The sequence below is a fragment of the Vicia villosa genome, unplaced genomic scaffold (genome assembly GCF_029867415.1).
Source record: "Vicia villosa cultivar HV-30 ecotype Madison, WI unplaced genomic scaffold, Vvil1.0 ctg.000074F_1_1, whole genome shotgun sequence".
NCBI lineage: Eukaryota > Viridiplantae > Streptophyta > Magnoliopsida > Fabales > Fabaceae > Vicia > Vicia villosa.
In genome coordinates, this window is record NW_026704998.1 from 551,005 (window position 1) to 564,253 (window position 13,249).

Genomic DNA, 13,249 nt, shown 5'->3' on the forward strand with positions numbered 1-13,249 from the left:
TCCAATCACAACGTCAAACTCGAGTTTGCTAGCTTCCATTCAGACTGAGTCAAGCATATGTTGACTAGCATTGAAAACTTGATCATTTGTAAATTGTTGCCCAACATCTTTCTCAAAACACAATAATTTTAGCACCATCATTCACCTCATTTGGCTTAGCATCATCATTCACCTTGGTCGAAATAGTTTTGGGAAACATGTCGGGGTGCACCATATCTAAAACGAGTAAAAAATGAAAATCTGTTAAGAATTTTATTTCTGTAACAGACAGTTCTGGATATGTACTTCCGAAATAATTTCGGTGGATTTCAGAAGTACATTTTTGAAGCGATGCAGTATTTTTAACCAAAAAATAGCTCCAATGCAAGGAAACGAGGGATGAAATTATGAAAGTTTACCTGAAATTACAACTTTTTATGCTCTCTTTGACATGATAAAACACTTAAAACTTGGTTTGAAGACGAAAAATGGATTGAGAATGGATGAAGTTTTTTGGAGGGTGTTGGTTATGGAGTGAAAAGAGGAGAATAAAATAGTTCATGTAGCAAGGTGGTATATACTGAATATTTTCGGAAATACATCTCCTAAAATATCCCTAAATGTTTAAATTTAACATTCAAACGTAAATAGGGTATTTTTGGAGATGCATTTATGAAACGCCTTAAAATTTGATCTGAGGTGCGTTCGCAGATGCATTTCTGAAGGGCATTTTAGGGTTTTCAGAGGTTTTTTTCACCGCTACAAGGTGTACAAATAATTTCTCTTTCTTTTTCCACCCTTATACTTTCTCACAATCCTTTTCTAAAAATCCAAAAATGACCTTAATTTTTGGAGATGTATCTTCAAATGCACCCATTTTTCATAAAATGAACGGGAACGAGTGAGTCACCCTATTATAATTAATTTTGAATATGCATCTCTCGATAAACCTTTTTTTAATGAAAAATGTTATTTTCTGATATGCATATCTGTAAAGTGTCTTGTTGTCTTTAATATTAGATATATTCGGATAGACAGACCTAGTATTCATGCATCAGCAATGCAATAAATATGTATGTACTAACAATGTCCCAATTGAAAAAAACAATTCGAAAGTAAAAAATAATTAAAATCAAATTATAAAAATTTGAATATACATAACTACAAATCAAATTAAAATTATACATTCAAAATATACATTCAAATTAAAATTATCGTTGTCATATTTATCAATTCAAAATATACATTCACGAACATCAAAAATCAAAATTATGCATACATATCCATACGAAACTCAGATATCAACAGAGCACAAAAATCACATCAATTCACAACAATCAAGAGAGGTTTTTCACGAACCCTCAAGATTCACACAACTCATCAGTGGAGGGAAAAGGAAAGGGAAAAGAGAAAGAGGATAAGGAATCATCCCTGTTCTACATGCTTAAACATCCATATTATGAACAGTCCCCCCTTACTTGGAATTTGCAGCAACTTCAAGCCACGACTATGAAGTCTCTCTTCTTCTACTCTTGCTTTGCTAGGGCTTTTCTCTCAATATGCCGACAACTTTTACGTATCCTCAAACTCTCTCCCTTCTTTTGTATTTAAAATAAAACACCCTATTTTTATTTTTATCTTATTTAATTCTACGCACTTCCCTCAACTCTCACTAATTCCATTCTCCATACTAATTATTAGTTAAATTCATTTTTCTCCCAAAACCACTTATTATAATTTTTTCTACACTAATTTAATTAATTAAAATTACAATAATTTCTACTAAAAACCAAACCATCCTCAATAATGCTAATAAAATAATTCAAGACATTCTAAACTCAATTAAAAATAAAATATTCAAAATCGGGGTGTTACACCAACAATGAAATTAAGTGCAATAAAGAATACAGTTGACCCAACCATAATGAGGAGTACTTCAACAAAGAGAACCACTTTAAAGAAGAAGACCATTTAGATTTTAGTTATGTAGTGTTTGTTTTGAGATGTTTTATGTTATATTTTGAACAATGTTTAAGTATGCACTATGTGTTTTGAGATATTTTATATTGGAAGATTTTGTTGTTGTTTTGTAAGCTTATATGAACACGGTTGAACGACTGTTGAATGTTGAACAAGGTATATTTAAATTTGTGGTGTAATGTCTGTTTTATGATTCTGCATTACGGTATAATGTCTGTATACTGAGATACATTCAAGTTACTAACTAAAACTGATATATAATTCATTCAGGCATAAATGGTACATATTACCACAGTTGCATTAAACTAATATACATTCAAGTTACTAATTGAAAGTGATACATAATTTATTGAAGTTTAACTAGTACATAAACCACCGTTGCATTCAACTAAAATTGGTACAACTAGTACATATTCCAATGGTACATAATTCCACTTATACATTCAACTAAAATATGTCTATAATTCAACTAAAGAGTTACAACTAAAGTAGAAGATTTACAAGAATTTATCCCATAATTTTTACACGAACAAGATTTACCGTTAAAGCTTACCTTAAAATGTGGGCAATCCCAAAAAAGCTTTCCATAACTTCTAGATGTTCTTGCCCTGTGAAGAACAACAATGTCTCCACAACGACAACAAGGTTTTCATCGTAGATTCAAACTAGTATTAACTTGCGAATCAAAATCTTGAATACTCTTTGTTTTCCCTAAGAATGATGAACAACGCCTTGAACTCATACTTATGGAACCCACGTTTTTCGATTTAGGTTTCATTTTAGGCAATTTCGATTGAAAACAAACATTGGACCCCCTTTTCAATTTAGGGTTCATTTTTTGTTAAAAAGACAAAGAATGTGTAGCGGAGAAGAAGACAGCGAGGAAGAAATGCTACCTTAGATGTCACGGGTAGGGGTGACAAACGGGCATGCTTGCTCCGTTTAAGCCCGTCATGCTAAAGCCCGCAAAAATGAGGTGGGGCGGGACATACATAATTGAGGGCACAAGCTTGAAACCTTGACCTGCCTCGTACTAAGCTTTAAGCCTAAAAATACAAAAATTATATTAACGTTTGTGCCTCAAAAAGCCTGGAAAAAAATAAAAGAGACGAGACAGACACATTAAAATGTGCATGCCTAAATCATAGATATGCACGTTTTGTCACACCTAACCACAAGCAGGGGTGCTCAAAACCAAACCAACCCAATAGAAAACCGCAAACCAAACCTAACCAAACCGAAACCACAAAAAACCGCATTTGGTTCGGATTAGTTTGAGTCATTTTTTAACAAAACCGCACGGTTCGGTTCGGTTTGCGGTTTGTATTTTGTAAACCGAACCAAACCGAATCAAACCGCATTATGTTACAACCTAAATTTTACTTAGCTCACATCCAACCCAAAATGAAACCTATTATACATTAGCCTTATGATTACGAACAATTTGCTCATCCTTACACATATAATTTCAGTCCCGATCTTCTCAAATCTCTATTAACATTATATCACCTTCTTTGCCACATACATCTTCCCTATTCTTCTATAATCTTTACTCTCCTATATTCTTTCTTTTTCACCTTCTCATTTTTATGTAAATGTTCTGTATTTCAGTTTCATTTTTATCGCACATCTTCTTCTCTAATCTCTCAACACTTTTTCTTTTTCTTTTTCACCTTCACTAATCTTTCGTCTCTTCTATTTTTTTTCTCATTATAATAATTTTTATATTGTTTTATGCTACTATTTTATGTTTAATATTTCACTTTTGTCTAATTTAATTTTTACATATTACATGAAAAATTGTTTTCAAAATATGACGAGTTTTGTTGTTATTTGTTAGTGTATGAATGTCTAAATATAAAATTATGTTGTTATATATATATATATATATATATATATATATATATATATATATATATATATATATATATATATATATATATATATATATATATATATATATATATATATATATATATATATATATATATTGCTCAATGAAATATTTGTAAAAATCGAACCAACCGAACCGAACCAAACCGCATTAGTTTGATTTGGTTTGGTTCAAATTTTTTTTAAAAGTTAACCGAACCAAACCGCACTATTTTTTCTCTTGCGGTTCGGATGATTTTTTTCGTCAAAACCGCCCAAACCGCACCCCGAGCACCCTTAACCACAAGTGCAATATTTGAGGCCAATTTTAAAAATTGATGGAAAGAATTCATATGATGCTGGTTGAATAGATATATGATCAAATTAATTTTTTAAATGATAAAAGACGAAAATAGACATCAAAGTATACACACAAGAAAGAAAAAAAAAAGATATTTAGCTTTACATTTTTAAAATTTGAATGAAATTAACCGAGAAATACCTATATACTCACACTGCTGGACACTAGTAGAAAATAAGACCCCTTTTAAAAAAAGGACAAGCAATGAAAATAGCATTTGAATTTTGTATAATAGGTGTGAAAATGAGCGAGCGTGACCACTAGCAGCATGAGGACAAAGACAAAGGAAAAATCAAAACTTTTCAGAGATTAGATTGTAGTAAAGGAGGAGAAAGCAACAGCTAGCTAGATAGCATACCATGACTCCACTACACTACAACAATTCACTCTAACAGTCACAGATACTGTCGCACACACTCGCCCCCAGATTTCACACATCTACCACTACCACCTTCTCACCGAATAACCACTTCTAAAACCAAAACCAATGCACATGTTCAACTACTAGTTCTTTCTCAAACATCATGTCGTCCACAACAATGTTCTTTACCATACTCACCATTCTCTTGTTTTTGTTTTCGTTTTCTTCACGTGCTTCTTCTTACAACCACCACCACCACCACCGTCGTATCCTCCACCAACCACTTTATCCTTCTATCTCTCTTCCACCTACACAACCACCGTCTTCTTCACCTCAAACCCAACCCCAACCGCAACAACCTAAGCTTCCATTTTCTTCCATTTCTTCATCTTATCCTCCTCCACTAAAGCCTTTCTTCCCTACTTATCAACCTCCACCACTCCCTCCTTCTCCTCCATCTGTACTCGCCACTTTTCCAGCCAACATCTCCTCCTTACTCCTCCCACAGCCCCACCCTCAAACCCACACCCACCGCACCGCTGCTGCCGTCGTTATCTCCCTCTGTCTCTTCTCCATCACCATCCTCACCGTATCTGCCATCTTCGCCTTCCACCGTCGCCATCTCAACCACACTTCCTCCTTCACCACCGCAAACGATGATAACGCTTCCAGGTCAGATAGTCTCCGTTTATTTCCACCAAACACCGCCACTTCAGATGCCGTCGACGGGAAGCCTCACGACAAACCAACCTCCGGGTCTGAGATATTCCACCTCGGTACAGTAGCAAGTTCATACGACGCAAGAGTTACCGAAGAATCAACCTCTGGTAATGACAACGACGGTTTCTCGCCGCCGTACCGGCAACTCACAGACTCCCCGGAGCTTCGTCCTTTACCTCGTCTACCACGTTACAATGGCAAAACATGGTCGACTGAACTGAACAAAGAAGAAGACAAAAAAAGAGAAGATGAAGAAGATGAACAGTTTTATTCTCCGAAAGATTCTCCTGGAAACAACAAACAACAGAGTCCTCCTCCTTCATCTTCTTCACCTGTCGTTACTGTTGCTGTTGCTGCAACAAGCTCTCGTTCATTCAACGTTTTTCATTTTGATAAATTTGGTAGCAGAAGCTTCACTTCAAGAACACCCTCTTACCCTCTTTCTTACTCACTTTCTCGTTCTCCTTCTCTCAATCTTAGTCCTATCCATAGCGGGAAATCTTTACCTCCTCACAACCCTGCATCTCCTTCTTTTTCTTCTTCCTCTTGTTCTCCAATCCGGTTCGAAGATTTTCGTTCGAATTGGGATGGTAAGAACTCTCAGACAACCAAACTGTCTCCTCCTGCTCCGCCGCCTATGCCGCGGAGTTTTTGGGAGACTCCGGCGGTGGCTTCTGAAAATGTTAATGATGAATCTCGAAAGCCGAAGTTGAAGGCTTTACATTGGGATAAAGTTAAGGCAAGCTCAGATAGGGCCATGGTTTGGGATCAGTTGAGACCAAGTTCTTTTCAGTAAGATACTCATTGACATCATTATCATTTGACTTTGTTTTTGTTTGAAAATAATCATGTTAACATCATAGTATTTGTGTCATGTTATATTATTATATGCTATGTTAATTAATTGGATTGAGTTGCAGGTTGAATGAGGACATGATTGAGACACTCTTTATGATAAATAATTCCAATGGAAATTCTGCTTTGGCTTCTAAAGACAAAGCGCGAAATCAAATAATCCATTCTTCTCCTGTGCCGCCGGAGAATAGGGTGCTTGATCCTAAGAAGTCTCAGAATATAGCCATTTTGCTTCGGGCACTGAATGTAACTGTTGATGAAGTTTGTGAAGCTCTCAGGGAAGGTGACCATGAAATTAATAGCTTTGCATTTTCTTCCTTGTAATTGGCTTTCTAATTTGGTGATATATTAAAGTTAGCTTTTTTTGGTTTCAATAGGAAATTGTGATACATTGGGAACAGAACTTCTAGAAAGTTTATTAAAGATGGCTCCAACCAAAGAGGAAGAAACTAAGCTGAAGGAGTTTAAAGATGATTCACCCTTCAAGCTTGGCCCAGCTGAGAAATTTCTTAAAGTCATGCTTGATATACCTTTTGCATTCAAGAGAGTAGATGCTATGCTTTACATTGCTAATTTTGATTCCGAATTAGATTACCTTAAGAAATCCTTTCATACTCTGGAGGTATAAACATTAGCTTATATTTTTAAATTTCGAGTCTTGTTATGCAATGCAATGTGTGCTTATGTACATGCAGTTCTCATGGTTTGTTTTTTGCTGACAGGTGGCTTGCGAGGAATTGAAGAATAGCAGGATGTTCATGAAGATACTTGAGGCAGTTCTGAGAACTGGAAATCGTATGAATGTTGGCACCGATCGTGGTGACGCACAAGCATTCAAACTGGACACACTTTTGAAGTTAGTTGATATTAAGGGAACTGACAAAAAGACTACTCTTTTACATTTCGTTGTGCACGAGATTGTCAGAACCGAGGGTTCTCATGCTGACTCTGTCAACAACCATCAATATACACTTCAAGATGAGGTCGACTCCAGGAAGCTTGGACTGCAAGTTGTATCGGGTTTGAGCGGGGAGCTCGCCAACGTTAAAAAGGCAGCTGTTATGGATTCAGACACGCTGAGCAATGATGTTGCTAAGCTTGCCAAAGGAATCGAAAAGGTTGTGCGAGTTGTAAAATTGAATGAAGAGTCACCTTTGAAAGAAACTAACCAAAAATTTTCTGAGGCAGTGAAAGGCTTCTTGGAGAGGGGGGAAGCAGAAATTTCAAGGATCACGGCACAAGAGAAAAATGCTCTCGCATTAGTGAAGGAGATAACTGAGTATTTCCATGGTAATTCGGAAAAGGAAGAAGCTCATCCGTTTAGGATATTTACGGTTGTAAAGGATTTCCTCTCGATACTAGACAGTGTCTGCAGGCAAGTTGGGAAAGCAAATGAGAGGACTTTGGTCGGTTCACATCAATGTGTAACGCCTGCAATCACTACACTTCCACCAATTTTCCCTGAGTTTAGTGATATGCAGCCATCCGATTCCTCAGAATCTGATTAGCCTCCCAATAAATCCATTCCGGTTGGAGATTCAGTTAGTTTTAACATGCTTGATCATCTTTTTGATGATAATGAGTAGCTCGTGCTATCTTAGCACATGTCTTTGTTACTAAAGACTTCTGTACATGTTTTTTCTATTATATAACAAGTTTGTTAGTACCTCTTTGTTTCTGTCTGCTGCCCTGTTGATTGCTTCTCTGCTGATAACAATGGTTGCTGCAGCTGTGTTGGAATGGCGTTGTGCTGACCACCCATTTGTGTACTGATGCATAATTTCTTTGTTTTTGTAACTTATGCCTACCCCTAACTAGGTGGGTTAACTAAAACAGCAATTATGCTTGAGTTAAACTTTAGTTGCAATCCTACATGTCAAAGTACAATAAATTTGATTCAATGATGAAGGGTATATTTGAGTTTACTTTGCTAGGATTGTGAATAGAGTTTTTGTACAAAAGTATCATTGTGATAGCTAGTGTAAATGGCTAGGTAAAGAGTCAAGGACAATAATATTATCATCTGTATCCATCACTGTCATTATTGCCGGTGGAAAGATGATGGTTTCTGACACATAAATGGCCAAACAACAACAATTTAAGAGCCTTGTGAATTAATGAAGAGGCTGAGAATAGACTACAAAACAGTACTATTATATCATGCATGATTTCACATTTCAGAAACATGAAAGGCTTTAAGTTTAGCAGAAAAATAGGTCAATTACTTTTTGGCAAAGTTTGAATGCAAAAGTTCCTTCAAATTTCAGAAAGAACAAAGCATGCTATTGATATCCGCTTTCCTTGTTCAATTAACAACTATTTAAACATAATGAACAAAGTTGAACAATCTTTATTTTTTCTGTTTCCTAATACTATCATGATTGAATAAAATTATGAGTTCTCAGCATCCATGCGTTCGAGCACCTTTTGTGCTTCCTCTTCTGTACCAGGAACAACATTTCGGATTCTTAATCCGTTTTTAATAGCCTCCGGATTAACTCCAAATGTGAAATAGAATCTGTTGGATACCTGTTTTATTAAGAAACACGTCGAGTGAAGTGAAATGATTTAATATTATGAATGTGTAAGTCTTGAATGAGAATGACCATTCATCGAGTAAACCGCCAATTTAGTTTAAACTGATGTCATATGTATCTAAAAACTTCTAACAAGTATTATGTAATACAAGGGTAAGGCCACGCCAGTGCTCACCTCGCTAGACCGAAGTTCAGGCTTTGTGACATGCGCAATTACTTCAATGTTCAGCAGGGGTCTAGCCGGATTGTCAAGTTCTGTGTACAGAACACATGATTTGAGACGAAGAAAATTTCCAACATCCACCTGCATTGGGAAGTTGTTTTCAGTTCAATGTCAAGCTTAAAAGCCAATGTAGATATTCTTTTCTACTAAAATATTTCTCAAAGAAAATCACAAAAAATAGAAGGTACTGCTGATTCTTAACAACAACAATCCTAAAAGCACAAAACTCAGTTAATTATGTATTGTAATAAACAGTTTCCTTGTCGATTACTTACAGGTTTAAAAAAATCAACATGATCAACTTCCAAGAAATGAGGTGCTGCACCGGCAAACGCATAAGCCGTCGAAAAGGCAAGTTCAAAAGCTCTTCTCATCAAAAAACCCCCAAAAATACGACCATGGATGTTTCTTTGTTGTGGCTGACAGGTAAAAGAGTTTTGTAGGTAAGTATCCTTCATCAGGATGCTGTTTCTATCTGCTAATGCTGGCATATCGGAGAAGATACGCCCTTCTGCTAATAGTGCACCGAGCCTGGCACTGTCTTCATTCTCTCCACGTTTATTTTCTTCCTTCTTTTTTTTCCTTAATTTGTTTCCCTGTTCTGCTTCTTCCCAGAGCAATCTTTCTTTTTCGGTTTCAGGTGTGATCTGGTTTATTGGGACTGCCTTTCCAGTCTTAGAATCACGAGCCACAAATGTGAAGTTAGCTACAATTGCAGGTGAGTTTGAGATATTTGGATTCTCTGCTAGAAAATTTAAATATAGGGTCAGGGAAAAATCAGAAAATGCAAAATTATAGGACGACGAATAGGCATAGCATTGCAAGGATATGATTTGAGCCTATGAAACTAAAACACTATGAACTGATTTCTGCTAAACTTTTGAGTGCTACTCTGACATTACTGCAATTCTAACATACAAGAAATGCAATTGAGCAACATGTTGCGTGTCTGATTGTAAGCACTTAAAAGACTGAAATTGTCTTTCTGTTGTCCGCAGCCACTGCAGTTAGTGATCTCAGTCGTTGATCAAGATCAGACAATTAAGGGTGTGTTTGGATTGACGGTGGACAGAATTGATTCTAGTAGAATTGATTCTAGCAGAATTGAGTTTAGCATAATTGATTTATGTTTGGATACATTTTTGTAAAAGTGAGTGTGTAAAAATCATCCAAAATCAATTCTGGAGGCAGAAGCTACAAATTCTAGCTTCAAGTAGAATCAATTCTACTTTGGTCAAACCAAACATCTTAAAATCACCCAGAATTGATTCTACACCTCTAGAATTGCTTTTGGCCTTTTCAAAATCAATTTTGTTAAAACTATCCAAACAACATTAATTGATAACAATCACTTCTATATCATTGTATCCAAACATAAATCAATTTTTGTAAACTCAATTCTATTAAAATCAATTCTACCAAACTCAATTCTCCCAGAATCAATTCTATCCACCGCCAATCCAAACACACCCTAAGACTTGTTCTCTATTTGTTAAAATCACTATGTGAAACGTCTTATTTCTATTAAACGTTTATATGTGCTAATTACAATGTCATGTAAGAAACTCCCACCATTGGAAATCCAAGATAACATCCATTTTCTAAAATCTCACTAGGCTATTTTATTTCACTCCACTCCGCACTGTATACCAGCAATCCAAACATAGCCACATTATGAAATATGAAAACAACAGCAAAAGAAGCAAAATCAATATGTATTACATTATGCACTTAGTAACTATGAAGCACAGACACTGCAAACACAGTACCGACACTGACACATCAACTTCAATTATAATTTGAAAATAAGAATAAATTAAACATAATTACAAATGTCGTGCTACATAGGTTAGTAAGTACCATGTGGCGACTGGATCATTTCCAATTGAATCTCCATGGATGACCGTCCAACCCATGTAACAGCACCAACAATAGTAAAATCAACATCAATTTGAATTGATTTCTTAAGAGCCATCTTGTCAACAGCAGCAGTAACCAATAGAAGGGGCCTAGTACTACCATCTTCATTACAACAGTGCTGTTCACACAAGACACAAAAAACATGAAAATTTTAAAACTTTTGACCAATGTCAACAAAATAATCAAAACCCAATAATTCAAAACGTGTAATAAACAAAACCCAGAATTCAATTTAAAAAAAAAAGAAGAAAAGAAACCTTTAAAGCAATGGTGCCAGCAAGAGCATCAAAATCCTCAACAAGCTTCCCCATCCTAATATGATTCCAAGGGTTTCTATACTGCTCACGAAGAATGAGATCAGAAGAGAAATTATACAGAATACTAGTCCTGCTCTGGGAAGGAGATTTTGGATCAAATGAAGAGGAATCACTATTGCCATTAATGGTTTTTTCGAAAATGTTGGATCTTGCTTCCCAGAGAGCGTGAGTGGCTGGGGAATGATGCATTCCAGGCCATAAACTGATGGGTTTGCGGTTAGAAGAGCCTGCATCGATCGGATTTGAAAGTGAGTTTGTTGTTGTTTTTGGGTCTTGTGAATCGGTGGATAGAGATTTGGTTTGGTGATTGTGAAGATGCAGATTCAATGGATAGAGTGGAGAATTGAATGTGAATCTGATGAGGTGATGCAATTGAGATAGGTTTGGTTTTCTGAATGGTTTCATTGCATTGCATGGAATTGATGATGTTCTGAATTTTGTGTAGCTTATGTGTCTAAATATTGCCTCCAAACAAAAGTTTCTACCATATGTTCAATTGTTATGCATCTTGTAAAAATATTACATTGTAAATATTCAAATGTATTTTTTTAAATAAAATAAAGGCCTAATATCTCTTTTGTCTTTAACTTTACTCAATGTTTTGATTTTGTCCCTTAACTAAAAATATATTACCACTAATGTTACATATTGTAGTCCTTTTCATGAGAAAACATTAAATGTTGCATTGATAGACATTTTAAAGTTGACCTGAAATTTCTTTATTTTATATAGATTTAAATCTTAGAAATAAAAAAGAAAAGAAGTTGAAAGGTATTAGGACAAAGGTCATTGTGAGAGAACATATGTTTGGTTCCAAAGCGAAGTTCATTGTGAGAGTTCAAAATTTACAGCTCAAGTTTCGTTGAGCACGAAAGCGAAACGATTCACAACACAACCTCCATTGAAGACGATAATGACACTATTCACTAGGGCTGGCAATGAACCACACTAACTCGAAAATAGTTCGAAACTCGATTCGAAAATTAAATCGTTGAACTAGGTTCATGAACCAAATGAGCTGAGTATGAGCTAAAAACTAAGTTTGTTAACTAAATGAGCTGAACTTGAACTATATATAGTTCGACTCGTTAGGTTCATGAGCCAACTCGATTATATATGATATAGATTATATTGTTTTTAAGAGTAGGTTTGAAGATTTGCTCTAAATCTTAGTATCATATTTTATTTTAATCTAACAGTTATAATTGATAATTTATATTCTCAAGTGAGAAAAATATTTCTACAAATAATTATACAAATAAAATTAACATCGTATAAATTTCATTCTTATAACTTTTATTTTATTTCTATATTTTTATTTAAAAATATTAATTTAAAATGTCAAATATATATATATATATATATATATATATATATATATATATATATATATATATATATATATATATATATATATATATATATATATATATATATATATATATATATATATATATATATATATATATATATATATATATATATATATAAAAGTAGACTTTAAAAAATAACTTTTAAGTCAGTGAAATAAGCGAGTTGAATCTAAGAAGAGTAATCTAACAAGTTGAACCGATATGTTCGTGAACTTCTAACAAGTCAAGTTTGAGCATAAAAAAGTTCATGATAAACTCGAACTCGAGCTCGAACTCGGTCAATTCTTAACGAGCCGAGTTTGAGCTGGAAAAAAAGTTCGTCTTAAACTCGAACTCGAACTCGAACTCGGTCAATTCTTAACGAGTCGAACTGAGCTGAGGCGAGTTCGACTCGACTCGACTCATTTCCAGCCCTACTATTCACAACCTCCATTGAAGACGAACTGCATTCATCAAATGTTTGAAGAAGAAACCCTAAGGTGTGAATACTCAACCTTAAGTTACTAAAAATGTAAAAATAAATAAATTCTTTAGCCAACCTCCTTAGTACTTCTGCTATCATATGTAGGTTGAATAGGTCGTGGAGAAGAGGTTTCAGTGAATTGTCCATCATTCGGGTGAATTTTCCAAGAAGTTTGCTATTTTTACCAAGTCAGGTTATAAAGAGTTAGAGTCAATTTGGGATGTTGTTAGTGATTATTGGAATTATTTTGAAATTTTAGGCAAGTTAAAAGAGATAGGTTATCCTATT

The 13,249-nt window shown here is 34.9% G+C and overlaps 2 protein-coding genes across 3 annotated transcripts; one reads left to right on the forward strand and one right to left on the reverse strand.

Annotated features, from left to right (window-relative positions):
- Nucleotides 1-4,461: 4,461 nt before the first annotated feature.
- LOC131623614 (formin-like protein 2) lies at nt 4,462-8,053 on the forward strand. Its single transcript, XM_058894623.1, has 4 exons — nt 4,462-6,065; nt 6,194-6,411; nt 6,506-6,750; nt 6,851-8,053. Exons 1-4 carry the CDS (start codon nt 4,717-4,719, stop codon nt 7,634-7,636), a joined length of 2,598 nt encoding a protein of 865 aa, XP_058750606.1. The 5' UTR covers nt 4,462-4,716; the 3' UTR covers nt 7,637-8,053.
- Nucleotides 8,054-8,185: 132 nt separating this feature from the next.
- Nucleotides 8,186-11,609, reverse strand: LOC131623615 (acyl-coenzyme A thioesterase 2, chloroplastic-like). Of its 2 annotated transcripts, none has more exons than XM_058894625.1 (5): nt 11,066-11,609; nt 10,749-10,926; nt 9,164-9,630; nt 8,841-8,969; nt 8,186-8,657 (listed from the first exon to the last, which is right to left on the reverse strand). In XM_058894625.1, the coding sequence occupies exons 1-5, from the start codon at nt 11,528-11,530 to the stop codon at nt 8,520-8,522; spliced, it is 1,377 nt and encodes a 458-aa protein (XP_058750608.1). In that variant the 5' UTR covers nt 11,531-11,609; the 3' UTR covers nt 8,186-8,519. The 2 variants fall into 2 exon arrangements, with proteins under 2 accessions (XP_058750608.1, XP_058750607.1); XM_058894624.1 differs by having other exon boundaries at nt 9,164-9,633.
- Between the last annotated feature and the right edge of the window lie 1,640 nt (nt 11,610-13,249).

Excerpts from the sequence above, each read along its gene's own strand:
- LOC131623614 (XM_058894623.1), top strand. The coding sequence starts at position 4,717 with ATGTCGTCCACAACAATGTTCTTTACCATACTCACCATTCTCTTGTTT. Across the intron at positions 6,066-6,193 it reads TTGAGACCAAGTTCTTTTCA|GTTGAATGAGGACATGATTG; the intron begins GTAAGATACTCA and ends ATTGAGTTGCAG. Across the intron at positions 6,412-6,505 it reads TTGTGAAGCTCTCAGGGAAG|GAAATTGTGATACATTGGGA; the intron begins GTGACCATGAAA and ends TGGTTTCAATAG.
- LOC131623615 (XM_058894624.1), bottom strand. The coding sequence starts at position 11,530 with ATGAAACCATTCAGAAAACCAAACCTATCTCAATTGCATCACCTCATC. Across the intron at positions 10,927-11,065 it reads CTGGCACCATTGCTTTAAAG|CACTGTTGTAATGAAGATGG; the intron begins GTTTCTTTTCTT and ends TTGTGTGAACAG. Across the intron at positions 9,634-10,748 it reads AATGATCCAGTCGCCACATG|CAGAGAATCCAAATATCTCA; the intron begins GTACTTACTAAC and ends TAAATTTTCTAG.